The sequence below is a fragment of the Elephas maximus genome, chromosome 5 (assembly GCF_024166365.1).
Source record: "Elephas maximus indicus isolate mEleMax1 chromosome 5, mEleMax1 primary haplotype, whole genome shotgun sequence".
In the NCBI taxonomy this organism is placed as follows: Eukaryota; Metazoa; Chordata; class Mammalia; order Proboscidea; family Elephantidae; genus Elephas; species Elephas maximus.
In genome coordinates this window covers 5,218,920-5,233,709 of record NC_064823.1, presented here as the reverse complement: position 1 = coordinate 5,233,709, position 14,790 = coordinate 5,218,920, and the positions used below count along the sequence as shown (strand labels likewise).

The following is a 14,790-nucleotide window of genomic DNA, read 5'->3' as shown; positions in this document are numbered from 1 at the left end:
CAGCTGGCTGGGTTGCCTTTATCTCTTTAGCATTCATTGCCTGTATGCGTTAATTTTAGAGCTGTGTAGTAATAAACACCTTTAGACCATGTATACCTGTTGTTGCTAGGTGCTGTCGAGTCAGTTCTGACTCATAGAGACCCTATGTACAACAGAATGAAACACTGCCCAGTCCTGTACCATCCTCACAATCCTTGCTATGCTTAAGCCCATTGTTGCAACCGCTGTGTCATCCAACTCATTGAGGGTCTTCCTCTTTTTTGCTGACCCTCTACTTTACCAAGCATGATGATGTCCTTCTCCAGGGACTGGTACCTCCTGATAACACGTCCAAAGTATGTGAGACAAAGTCTCACCATCCTCACTTCTAAGGAGCATTCTGACTGTACTGATTCTTCCAAGACAGATTTGTTCATTCTTCTGGAAGTCCATAGTATATTATTCTTGGTCAACACCATAATTCAAATGCATCAATTCTTCATTCTTACTTATTCATTGTCGAGCTTTCACATGCATATAAGGTGATTGAAAATATCATGGCTATATCTAGGATCTCACTATTGAAGATAAGTAGTGATAAGCATGGTAAGACTTAAATAAATGCAAATTATTATTATATGGAAGACACACAAAGGATTTATATGGGTAATATTTAATTCTCACATCTCTATGAAGCAGTTGCCGTTATTGGGTTTATTGCTCCGACGGGCAGCGGAGATTCAGGATATTATTTGATTTGCATATATTCATACAGGTGTAAGCGTGGAGATGGAGTTGGAACCTAGATAGTCTGACTCATATTTTCATCACTGCTGTTGTGGTTAGCTGCAGCAGAGTCCACCCTGACTCATAGCAACTCCATGCACAACAGAAGCAGCTCTGCCTAGCCCTGCGCCACTGCATGATCGGTTATGGATCTGACCGTTGTGATCCACAGGATTTTCATTGGCTGATTTTTGGAAGTAGATCACCAGGCCTTTCTTCCCAGTCCATGTTAGTCTAGAAGCTCTGCTAGAACCTGTTCAGCATCATAGCACATGCAAGCCTCCACAGATGGATGGGTGGTAGCTGTGGACGAAGTGCACTGGTCAGGAATCAAACTGGGGTCTCCTGAATGGAAGGCGAGAATTCTACCACTATACCAGCAATGTGGAAGTAGATACAAAAAAAAAAGACACATGAAATCTCATTAGCATTTCTAGTTCTTTCATATTCCTGATGGATCTTCCTCTCTACAAAAGTTTGTATTTACTTTGGGATTTGAGAGTACTTTGATCCCATATTTTATTGGTCATCCTCCTGAAAGAATTGTAATTGTTCTGCAGTATTTGTAAATTTTAGTACATATCTCCCTAAGAGTTGTCTTAGTAATTTAGTTACGGTAGAAATGGAGAAAGTAGAGCCAGGCTTCAGAAGATTTAAACAGGGCAACTACAAGTGCTATATTTGAATTGTTAGAATAGAACTAGGCATAAATTTTATTTTTGTACATTTAATTTAATGATGCCAGGAAATACAGTTTTGAAAAAAGAAAGTAATATATTTGTAGAACCTTTTTTTACATTACTTCATTTGCTCCCACCAATTACTTCTACAACACATGAGAAATAATGTAGGAATTTTTTTTTTAACTTTTGTGTGCTTTAAGTGAAAGTTTACAGTTCAAGTCAGTCTCTCATACAAAAACATATACACACATTGTTATATGACCCAAATTGCTCTCCCAACAACGTGACAGCACACTCCTTCTCTCCACCCTGTATTTCCCATGTCCATTCAACCCGCTCCTGTCCTCCTCTGCCTTCTCATCTCACCTCCAGACAGGAGCTGCCCACATAGTCTCATGTATTGAGTGGGAATTTTTATTCACCTTTTACTAAAAAGGAAACTGAAACTCAGAAGGGTTTTAGGGATGGTTCAGGGATTAGATCTCACATCTTAAGGAAAGTGTTTTATTTATACTATCCCGCCATTCAAGTAACCAAGTCCCTGGTTAGTCTACTTTCAGAAAACCATAAGAAGAACAGGCTAAATATGACTTTAAATATTAAACATAATCCAATATATCTATAAAAGTTATATGGGGAGTGAAAATTCATGGATTTTCATAGAAGGTAAGATAATAATGTCAATATGGGGGCAGAAGAAAGTAGTCTTTCCCAGATAAACTTCCATGTGCCTAGCTCATGATTTCTCTATACCAGAACACACAGGATTTGGAGTAAGCAAAAAGTTTTCATCTTTACTTATTTGTCAGAAATGACATAAGAAGAATACTTTAAAAAAGAAACAAACATGGGAGTAAGTTAGTATTTAGTACCTCCCAACCCCTACACCACCACTACATCTCTAATGGTTGGTAAACATTTCACAAAGCTTGAAATTCTCTTTTTTCCATGATGTGATTATAAAAAGATCCTTCAAATTGGCTCTTATTCAACCCTTGTACTAGAGATTTCAAACCATCACAAACTGTTTCCTCCCCCGGGAGAATATGCGGAAGAAATTCCTGCAATTAAACTCGATTTTCTACTTCTCACTAACCTTCTGCCCGGAGCAGGCAGAAAACCGCCTGTACTCACTTGAAGAATGCTGGGATATGAAAGATTTACCCACAGGTAAAATTCTGCTTCTCAATCTCCATCTTCAACCCCTGTGATACCAATAAAGCTGAATTCTTCTCAAAGGCAAATTGACTTTCCCAGTTAGGCCATGGACTTAAATTACCAGCTACTGAGCCATAAGGATATTATTCACTTTTCTCTTTCAGTGTTCCTGGTTACTGGAACACATTTTCTTCTCAGAATCTTAAACTTACAAAAGAACATCAAAATGTTATAACTAATGGCAAAGGGAAGAAAATGTTTAGGTTCACCTCAGCTTTACTTTATTAACTATTTTATCACCAATCTCTACTATAGAAGATTTTTTAACCTCAGCATCCTTAGTTATCCTCTTCCCTAATTGCATTAAAATTTTGGTTCGACAATTTTTGTTAATTCTCAATAATATACAAAATGCCTTTGAAAATTTTAATAGAATTGGGATAACGAGAAGCAAGTCATCTAGACTTACCAAAACAGAAATATTCTTACACATCTCATTTCAAGTCCAAAGCAGGCAATAGTTGTGGATTTGTAAATATTGACATAGGATCAAATTAAAGTCTTCAGGCTGTTGCTTTTAATTAGTATCTTCTATTTTTTTTTCTTATTGTTAATTTTGTGAGGTGTTGTATTGGTGATTCAGTCATCAAATTCTCACCTTCCCAGATTTCATTCCTGGCCAATGCACAGCCACCACCCATCTGTCAGTGGAAGCTTGAGTGTTGGCTATGATGCTGAACAAGTTTCAGAGGAGCTTCTAGACTAGGAGAGACCAGGAAGAAAGGCCTGGTGATTGACTTCCAAAAACCAGGCAATGAAAACCCTATGGATTACAATGTATTCCCAACTAATCACGGAGATGGTACGGGATCAGGCAGTATTTGTGCACGGGGACACCATGAATCAGAGATCAACTCTAAGAAAGTTAACAACAACAATATTGTTAATTTACAGAAGTCTCAAAAATGTTGCCTGTACCCTTCTTTTTTATCAGTCTTGCAGGAAGTGTAAGCCAAAATGCTTCTGAGAAGTGAGGATAGTGAAATTTCAGCATACTTTACTTTGGATAGAACATCAGGAAAGAGTATCACTAGAAAAGTACATAACCCAGAAAAGAGAAAAGTACATAACCCAGAAAAGAGAAAAGTACATAATATTTGGTAAACTACAGGGTTAGAAAAATGAGGAATATTCTCCATGAGATGGCTTCACACATATCTGCAACAATGGGCTCAAACATACCAACAATTACGAGAATGCCATAGGACCACGCAATAAGGCCACCATGAGTCGAAGCTAACTCAATGGCAAATAACAAAAACAACCCTTCTCTTTTCAGACCCAATAATTGTGATATGATTCCACCTTAGTCATTCAAGGACGAAAATATGATAGGTATAACAATGGTTGCTACTCCAATTCCTTAGCAGAACACCAGGTTTATCACAAACTTTCTAGGGCAAGGTGCTCTACTAAAGGCCTAAAGACTTTTTTCATCTTTCTATAGCTGTGTAAGATATTTTATCTATTCATAGGCATTTTACTAATAAATAAGACTGAGCCTTGAAGAGGCTTAATAATTAACTCAAGATAACATAACTAGGGAATTTTGATGCCAGGTTTCAGTTCCGTGTTGTTTGCCTACAGAACCTGGACAATACCACTACGCTAAAATGGTTCATTCCACAAAATTTATAGTGTTAAATCTGAACAACATGTACAAAAACTATATTTTCTTCCACCACATATTCCTGCTGCTTGAGAAGCTTGGGGACGTGTAATCTTCCAAGTTTAACAGGTAGACAGAATGACCACAGACTTTTTCCTACAGAAAAATTCTTACATCTGTTCTTATAAAACCAGTTTGTAACAAATATTTACAACATGCTAGACACTGTGCTAGGGGCTGGAAATACACCAGGGAATAGACTCCTGGTCTCATAACTTCAAATGATGTTTTCCCACAGGATAAAAGTAGGAATGGCTGTAGGCTATACCATTTGTATTTTGTCTCTACTAAATTACAAAAGGAGGCAATCAGAGGCGAAGGAAGACTCACTAACAACCTGCGATATGCAGATGACACAACCTTGTTTGCCAGAAGTGAAGAGGGCTTGAAGCATTTACTGGTGAAGATCAAAGACTACAGCTTTCAGTATGGATTGCAACTCAACATAAAGAAAACAAAAATTCTCACAACTAGACCAATAAGCAATATCATGATAAATGGAGAAAAGGTTGAAGTTATCAAGAATTTCATTTTACTTGGATTCATAATCAACACCAATGGAAGCAGCAATCAAGAAATCAAATGACATATTGCATTGGGCAAATCTGCTGCAAAACCTCTTGAAAGTGTTGAAAAGCAAAGATGTCACTTTGAGGCTAAAGTGCGCCTGACCCAAGCCATAAAACCCAAGCCATGGTATTTTCAATTGCCTCATATGCATGCAAAAGTTCGACAAAGAATGAGGAAGCCTGAAGAAGAACAGATGCATTTGAATTATGGTGTTGGTAAAGAATATTGAATACACCACGGACTGCCAGAAGAATGAACAAGTATCTCTCAGAAGAAGTACAGCCAGAATGCTCCTCAGAAGTGAGGATGGGAAGACTTCATCTCACATAATTTGGACATGTCATCAGGAGGGTCCAGTCACCAGAGAAGGACATCATGCTTGGTAAAGTAGAGGGTCAGCAGAAAAAAAGGAAGACCCTCAGAGAGATGGATTGACACAGTGGCTGCAACAGTACGCTCAAGCATAAGAAGGATTGTGAGGATGGTTCAGGAATGGGTTCTGTTTTGTTCTGTTGTACGTAGAGTTGCCATGGGTCAGCTAACAACAAGCTGCGGATTTACCAGAAACACTTTAGATACATTATCTCACGTAATACGATTTAATCCTCAGACATCCTCCTGACTATTATGATATACAGATAAGAATACTAAGGTGCAAAAGGGTTACGAGATTTGCCCCCAAGTCTCATACCTGTAGTGAATGTTAAGGGCAAGATGAATGAAGTACATCTGTATTCAACCATTGTTGTTCTTGTTGGGTGCTGTCAAGTCAATTTCAAATCAAAACGACCCTATCTGACAGAGTAGAAGTGCCTGATAGTGGTTTTTTTATGGGAGTAGATTGTCAGGTCTTTCTCCCTGGGAGCAGCTGGGTGGGTTTGAACTACCAGCCTTCTGGTTAGCAGCTGAGTGCTTAACCATTGTACCACCAGAGCTCCTTCCTTAACTATTACCACTCCAGAACTCAGAAATATCCACTTTGAGTATTTCTCTGTCTTTTTTTCAGAGATTTCTCAGAAGAACAATTGTGCATACATCTTTGGTCCATAAATCAGGAAAACTAGAATGCATCTATGATTTTAATTATGAAATATATGCATTAGAGATATATTTATGTATAATTCCCAACTCTTTCCCGTAAACTAATCACTTACCTCTCTGCTATCATGTGTGCCTTGTTCTCTTCATTGCTCTAGTAAAACACCCTGTTGTTGTGGGTCATCAAGTCCCTTCTGGCACATAGCGACCCTACAGGACAGAATAGAGCTGCTCCTTTGGGTTTCCAAGGCTATAATCCTTATGGGAGCAGATCTCCAGGTTTTTTCTCCTTCAAAGTCACTGGTAGTTTCAACCCGCTGACCTTTTGATTAGCAGCTAAGGGCTTAAACATTGCACCACTAGGGCTCCTCTTTCCATTCTCATGAAAGAATTTTTACTTATGTATGGCTAGGGTGTTTGTTTTGTTGTATTGAAACACCCTAGCCATACATAACTAAAAATTCTATCATGAGTATGCCATTCATTTATTCTTCTATAGCTTTCTAATTCTGAGTAGTTAAAACTTAATCAAAAGATCATTTTGATTCTCAAAGCAGCAATTTGATTAGCACCTAGAATTCAGCTCTCCTTTCCGCATTTTTTTTCCCCCATAGCTCAGCTGCTAAGCAAAACGTCGGCAGTTTGAATCCACCAGTCCCTCCTTGGAAACCCTATGGGGCAGTTCTACTCTGTCCTATAGGGTCGCTGTGAGTCAGAATCAACTCCATAGCAACAGGTTTTTCCCATAATATTCAAGGGTTTGAAATTTAAACTTATAGAGGAAGCTAGAGTCATATTTGACTCTACATCACTCACGTAATTTTGTACATGTGCCTCTTTTTAATTTTCTTTCTTAAAATTTCTAGTATCTGTGCCCACTGATAAGAATGAACAACATTCCAATTTGGAGAACATAAAGAAAACTCCTGGTTAAGAAATGCAACTAGTAATCAAATCTTGAAAGAAGATTCTTATCACGACCATCAATAGGCAGCTAAAACAATGACGCTAAAAGTGACAGCTACTAGCGCCATAAAATGTATAAGCAAAACATATATACCCAAGGCGTAAACATAATTCCATGAGAATAAGGGAGTTATGATTCAATACATTATTGCTGAGGAAGGTTAATTCTTAATTAAAAAAAATTAAAAATTAGATGTTCATATTTAAAAGTCCTTTTTATGTATAATCCACTTATTATTTTATCGACAATATAGCTTTTGTTTCCTTGTTTTAAAAGATTAGCCATTGTTATCTCTAGACCCAATACAAAAACTGATATGCAATGCAACATCAGGGATCACTCCAAATACTTATTATTTTCTCTATTCTCAAAAACAAATTTGCCAAGAAATTATAAACACAAAGAATACGATGTGGAAAGCAGCCCCAACCTGCAAAAAGATTGCATAAACTGTCCCCAATGACTTTGTTGTTGTTGTTGTTCATATTTATAATACTCACTTATGCCCACAGCTGTAATGAGCTTGACTGCAAGTTCAGGAATTTCACAATGAATAAAAAACGGTTCCAGAATATATCGTCCAAATGCCAGGGATATCACAGCAGTCGCTGCAGGGCTAGAAAAAATATAGAGAGGTTAAATACAATTAAAAAAAATAGCATTGTCTCAAAACTTTTTTCTTCCTTGAAGTATCATTCTTCAACATATAAAACATGTTAAATATGAAAACCTATAATTCTCAGAATTCCATATTTGATCAGGTTGCCATGGACATTACAAATGAAACACTGCCAATAACACTAGTGGTTATTTTTAAACTTCAAATATCTTTGAGAACTAGGCTAAGGACTACGTACTTTGCCACTGCTCGGCCATATTTGACTTTTTTTTTTCCTGAAAAATCTAGCTTGTTACTGGAGATCCTTACAGAGCTAGGGCTAACAAGAGGCAGTCTTATTTCTTCATGAGAAACTTTGGCCACAGGATGAATTTGTTAACTGGTACAGATCTAATGTGTCAAGTCACGGTCAGGAGAATGAATACAAACCTCAGCTGTTCTTTGCAAATATATTCTTACATATTTGACATCGTATTATTCCTATTTTTCCTGCAGGGACACAAACCTGAAGGGCCAAGTGGTTATGCTTAATTCTGTAGAAATATTTAAACATAAGTTGAAAAGTAATAGTGCTCTTGCAATTCTATACAATTGAGAAAACATACATGAGACAAGAAAATGAAATAAGTTCAGGAATACAGTGAAATAAGTAACAAACAATTCTACTTCAATTTCTTCAAATATTTCTATGAGAAAATTATGCATGTATTTTTATTTTAAATATATGCATGCAGGCACGTATATTCTTTAGATACATAAGCAAGTCTGTGGGGTTAACTAAATTTCTCATGCCAACCTTCATTTTCAGCTTCCCTTCCTTCTCCTGGATACCCACCAACTTTACCTGATCCCTAGATTATCAGAAACCAACCACTAGTATGTGTTCCCAACCTTGGCCTCCTGACACTGAACAACACCATAAATTTCTTGATTCTCTTCTTTGCCCAGAGACTCTCCTTTTTCCCCCAAACAAGGCTATTTTCCTAACCTCCATCATTTATGAATCTTTCTGATGCATAAATAAACATCTGATCATGTCATTTTAGTGCTTTCAAAACATATTCAGCATACACAGAAATCCTTTACATAGCATCCTTAACAATCCTTAACAAGGTTGCATCTGGTCTAATATCTACCTGTCTCTTAGGGGTGCTTCCTCCAGTAGAGGAGTCTGAATATCCTCTTCATGGAGCCCCTCCAACTTATTGGCTGTGTTTTATATTTCAATTCTCAGTTCAATCTTCCTCTCCCCAGGGAAGCTTCTCTGACCCTCTGACTGGTCATAGCTCCCAGAGTATACTCTCTTACAGAACACCATGTTTCCCCCTTCACTGTGCTTGTACGAGTAGCAATTTTATATCAGCTTGTGGGGCTTCTTAATTAATGACTATTTCCCCCACTTGGCTCTGAGCTCTATGAGTACAAAACTACCAAACCAACCTGTTGCCGTTGAGTTGATTCTGACTCAAAGTGACTCTAAAGGACAGAGTAGAACTGTCCCATAGGGTTTTCCAAGGAGCAGCTGGTGGATTTGAACTGCCGACCTTTTGGTTAGCAGCTGTATCACTTAACCACTGCACCACCAGGGCTCCGAGTACAAGAGATTAACCACTGTTTTATCGCAGGTGTTTGGCAGTATCTTTCATAGAAAAACCAAACCAAACCCCCGGTTGCCGTCAAGTCAATTTCGACCCATAGCAACCCTATAGGACAAAACAGAACTGCCCCATAGGGTGTCAAATGAGTGTCTGGTGCATTTGAACTGCTGATCTTTTGGTTAACAGTCGTAGCTCTTAACCATTGTGCCACCAGGGCTCTATGCCACCAGGCTTTGTCATATAGTAGGGTCTTAATCTATACTGTGTACAGATTGAATAAGTGAATTTAACCTAATGAGCCCTGCTAGGTACTGATGACTGATACTTCTTTCCTTTAAATCTATGCTTTGTAGTTTATTTATGGCCAGAGTGATTTAACCTGAAGATAGGGTTTTAATGGAAAGTATTTAGGTACCAAGAGTGTTGGTAAGAGAAAAGTTACAAATACCTAGGTCACCTCTATAGTCACTCAGTATTCTACCCATTTGAAAGACCAACTCAACATTAGGGACCCATTTAAAAGACTCTAGAATATATCTAGGTAATTTCCTCTGTCAAAACACACACGCACATACACAGTGAGGCTGTTCTTTTGCATTAAAAAATATTTAATTAAATTAAATCATTTAATTAAAGCAACATTGGGCTGTGAGTTACTTGGGAGTAGGTACCGTGGCTCATTTCACATTAGGTTTCTCCGATTTGCCTATCACCATTTAGTAGCAGTTTGTGTAATGAATAAACTAATGAGTGCTGTATCTGTCTACACAGAATGATCATGCTCATTTTACAGAGGAGGCTTAGCAAGGCCACGCAACTAGCCCAAAGTCATACAACAAATACGTGGCTGAAGACGGATTCAAATCCAACTATATCAGACTCCAAGTCCACCATGCTGACAGGCCAGCCCTCTAAATAAGTAGTGCATTCATTTGAATGCTGAGTCTGTCTTACTACAAGCCTAAACTTTCAGCCACTTATTCAAAAAGAACTTAATATCTACAATATGCTGCTCACTGAAGTCAGTAGTATAAAGGTTACAGTAAAGTGCCAGACCTGGTGTCTGTGCTTGGAATGCCTGCAGGTTTGATGAGAAACAGAACACAGGCACCTAAAATATTAAGAATACAAGGTACCATGTTAAATGTCAAATGAGAAGCTGAGATTGCTTTTTTCAGAAGAATTAAGAGAGGAAAGAAATATTATAAACTAGAGTGAACAGGAAATTAGCTGTGGAAAAGAGGATTTCGAGTTGACCTTTGAAGAGTATATAAGATTCAGGTAATCCGAAAGGAGCAGATGGAACATCCCAGGTAAAGAGATTTTACAGGAGGAACAAATACTTCTTTATTTTATTATACCCACTGCCATCAAGTTGATTCCGACTCAGAGCGACCCTATATGACAGGGTAGAACTGCCCCACAGAGTTTCCGAGGAGCACCTGGTGGATTCGAACTGCCGACCTCTTGGTTAGCAGCCGTAGCACTCAACCACTATGCCACACAGGTTTTAAACAATACAGATTGTTTAAAATAAATAAATAAAAGATTTAACAAAGAATTAAATAATACTCAGCAGCTTCTTATTAAAAAAGAGATTCCTGGGACCATAAAAATCAGGATTCGTGTAGAGTCGATAGTATTAGCTCTGTATTTGCCACTTAGCAGCAAAAGACAGAATAAAAGCTCACAAGGTCTCAGCTGTGAATGTCTAAGAAGCTTACAGTAAGAACAAGTTTCTCTAGTTGCTTCTAGTGAGCTCAGTAATCAGAATATGCAAGTCACATATCATTGAAACAGTTAACCTCAAGGAACCGTGATACCATAAACCGCTCCTATGACATCATAAGCTTCCCACAAAGTTTGAGGAAAACTGCTATTCAGAATGACTTAGCACTATTTGGTTTGATTTAAAACCAAGACAATCAGGAAGAGGAACACATTCTTACAACAATAAAATCAAAAAAGTTTTCACAATTGTAGCTGGCTGATTTGATTAATGTGAGGAAGTGAGTCATTGATGTAAACTTTTCCTTTTGTGTGTAAAGTACAACAGTCAGTGCCACGCTAAGCTGCTGGGCACAGACGTTTCTTAGTCACAAAAATTACATAAAGTTAAATGACTTAAGGGTGTGATATACATTAAGAGAAAACTCCAATTCCTAGTATAACATTGAATTGTGTCTGGTCAGAAAAAAAAAAAAAAAAGCATTTATCCGGGTGGACTTTAATTCTTTGTATCCTTTCAAACCAACATCTTTCTTAGAAATGTCAAAGAGGATAACTGAAGACTAAAGAAGGGTAGTTACTTTAAAAGTTTGGCATGGTTGTTGTACTACAACCAGTGGCAAAACCGCATTAAAAATGTTAGTTCGGAAGAGTATTTTATCATAGGTTTTATGTCCTGAAGTAGATATGGTTATAACATAGTCACATGATATGCATACACCTAATTAGTTAAAAATAACCAAGGTGATTCAGAAAAAGAGTGTAATAAAAAGCTTTATTTTCCCTTAAATTTTTCCTACCAATGTTCTTACCGTATTACGAGCAGCTCTACCCAGACTCGTACAAAAGCTGGTAACGGGCCAAAGACTTCCAGAATATATGTGTAATGACCCCCAGATTTCTTTATACTTGTTCCCAGTTCGGCATAGGACAAAGCTCCTGTGAAACAGTTACAAAAAGATTGCAAATATATTATCAAGCCACTGAGCAGTGGAGTTGATACAACAGTGTTTGTGTTGCGTGAGATTAACTACCACCTCTGAATGACATCCTTATTTCAAGACAAATAACGGTCATCTAATTGCTAAGAACCATCAAGTTCCTCTCTGAACTTCCCCACATTTGAAATCTAGTTCATTCTGTTAGAACAATGTCATATGCCTCATGACGGTAAAGACAAACTTCTAAAACAATATCATATGCTTCGGAATTTAGAATCTGCAACCTGGGAACAAAGAAAAGATAGATGCCAGTAATATTACCTGTGTTTAGAAGAACATGATGTAACACCAAGACAAAGAATTATCCTAAACTGACCTCATCATAATGGGAACCCTTCTAATAAATGATATTTCTGTCTCAAATCAAAATGAGCAAGCATTATCTGTTCTTCTGAAAAAAAAATGGATTCTAGGCCTTGTGAGGCTTCATTCAATTTTTAGGGCATAATTTGTTTGTCAACAAAATTCTGACTCAGACACTCTCTTTCTATAACCATGACAAAGGTGTTACTGAAGTACACACTTCTGGGTAGTTAAAAGAACATGCTTTTTAAAGAGATCCTTTAATTTATACTTATGTACACTTATGTGCCTATACTCCATTAGGTACAATTGATCACAGGCCAAAATTTTAGCATTTAGTAATAGAATTCACACGGACTTTGGCCAAGTTATGTAACCTCCTGAAACCTCAGCTTCGCCCATATAAAATCGATATCTCAATTCTCACCTCATAAGGGGGTTGTGTATGTAACTGTGATGATAATGTGTGCCAGGCCTGATGCATCACAAGCCCTAAGGAAATATAACTATACTTACTAATTTGATCAATTTAATTATCAAGAAAATGAAAAATATATCTCGAGATTATGTGAAAAGATTTATCCTTACTGCTAAGTGCTCAGATGTAACACACAATTTTTGCCTGAGCTACTTCAGAGACTAAAAGTGTGGAATATTATTACTACTCAGCAAAGCTTCAGATGAGGGCAGCGGTGGTTCAGGGGCAGAACCATCGCCTTCCACGCAGGAGATCAGGCTCGATTCCCGGCCAATCCACTTCAAGCGCAGCTACCATTTTTCTGTCAGTGGAGACTTGCGCATTGCTGTGATGCTGAACGGGTTTCAGCTGGGCTTCCAGACTAAGGGTAGGAAGAAAGGTCTAGAGATCTACTTCTGAAAATCAGCTAATGACAACCACAATAATCTGATCCCACTGTGTGCGGGTCCCCAGGAGTCAGGGGCCAACTGGACGGCAGCTAACAACAGCAAGGTTTCCGACAGGACTGTCCAAGAGAAATATAATTTGGCTATCTGGTGAAATCTTAATATCACTTCTCCGACTCCTGAATGTAGCACTGCGTCAGAATCACCAGGGAAGAATTTTTAAGCAAGGTGTTATTTAGTTTCCACGTATTTGATTTTTTTTTCCTTGCTCTTCCTGTTATTAATTTCTACTTTTATGGCCGTGTGATCAGAGAAGATATTTTGTATTTTCTTGGTGTTTTGGATTTTGTTGAGGATTGTTTTGTGGCCTAAGATGCGGTCTATTCTGGAGAACGTTCCATGTGTGCTGGAAAAAGATGTGTACTTTGCTGCCCTTGGGTGGCATGTTCTATACATGTCTACGAGTTCCAGTTGGTTGACTGTGGCCTTTGGATCTTCCGCATCTTTGAGTTTCTTCCTAGATGTTCCGTCCTTTACCGAGAACGCCGTGTTGAAGTATCTCACTATTATTGTGGAACTGTTGATTCCTCTTTTCAGTGCTGTTAAGAGTTTGTTTTATGTATTTTGGAGCCCTGACATTGGGTGTATAGATACTTACTATGATTATGTCCTCATGGTGGATTGTCTCTTTAATCATTATATAATGTTCTTTCTTGCCTTTTATGGTGGCTAGGAAAGAAATTTTAATTAAAAAAACAATCAAACAAAAAACTGAGTCTAAGGCCATATCCCAGACCTACTAAATCAGGCTCACTAACAGATGAGTTCAAGAATCTCTATTTGTTTAAAATACTCCCAGGTAATTTAGAACAATCTAGTCTGCAAACTGATATTTGGAAACTGCCGATATTTTTCAACTCTTATAACTAACTGTAACTAGTTGCAACTCATTATTTTTTGGAAGAACTAGCTGCCATGTTGGTAAGCTGTCCAGAAAAGCATCCAATATAAAATGTTATTGGAAAGAGTCGTAAGTACCTCAGAATTTATTGCCAGAGAATCAATACCTAGACCTGTGTAGGCTTTGTTAAAACTCCAGGATGTTGCCCCTAGGTTTAAATTGAGTTCTGGGGGGATGTGGTTTTCACTTAAAGGTCTCAAGCTCCATAGCCACTTTGCCCAGGTGAAAAAAGTTCAAAACAGGATATTGATGTTGCCTTTTAAGAAATTGTAAACCAAATATACAGATTCCTTACACTTAGTCCCTGAATTCTATAGAGTCTTAAGAGAAAGAAAGAATATTTTTTTTCTTTACGTTTTGTTTTGTTTCTTTTTAGGGAAGCATACTTGTCAAAAACCTCCTAGTAACTAAAGTGATAAATGAAATGCAAATATAGATAAGTAGATTAATCCAAGAGCACACTCCCTGTAATTAGTAATTAAAGAATACCAACTCAAGCGTAACCTGAGCTAGTCCCCTTAACCAGTATTTTTTTTGATGAACTGCTTGAGATGAGATACTTATGCAGAAGCATATTTTCATAGAACAAGTCATCATCACTTTAACTAGTTTAATGCTCAGAGCAGTCCACTTTATTACATCTGAATAATGTGTATGTATACACCCACACATGTACATGTGCACACACGCAAAAATCTAATCGCGTAGTGGTAGCTGCATGCCCATGAGTATGCCACGTCCAGGAAAATGGTTGTGGTTTCCCTAGTAGACGGCGATTTATTCTGAATATATGAAATACTGTAAGA

The 14,790-nt window shown here is 37.7% G+C and overlaps 1 protein-coding gene across 1 annotated transcript in view; it reads right to left on the bottom strand.

Moving 5' to 3' along the window:
* Window positions 1-14,790, bottom strand: part of SLC7A11 (solute carrier family 7 member 11) — a 90,810-nt gene that overhangs the window by 73,668 nt on the left and 2,352 nt on the right. Inside the window, exons 2-3 of the mRNA XM_049885274.1 lie at window positions 11,668-11,794; window positions 7,411-7,526 (exon numbers count right to left, since the gene is read on the bottom strand). Of these exons, the coding sequence (XP_049741231.1) occupies window positions 7,411-7,526; window positions 11,668-11,794 (243 nt within the window). The remainder of the gene's footprint in view (window positions 1-7,410; window positions 7,527-11,667; window positions 11,795-14,790) is intronic.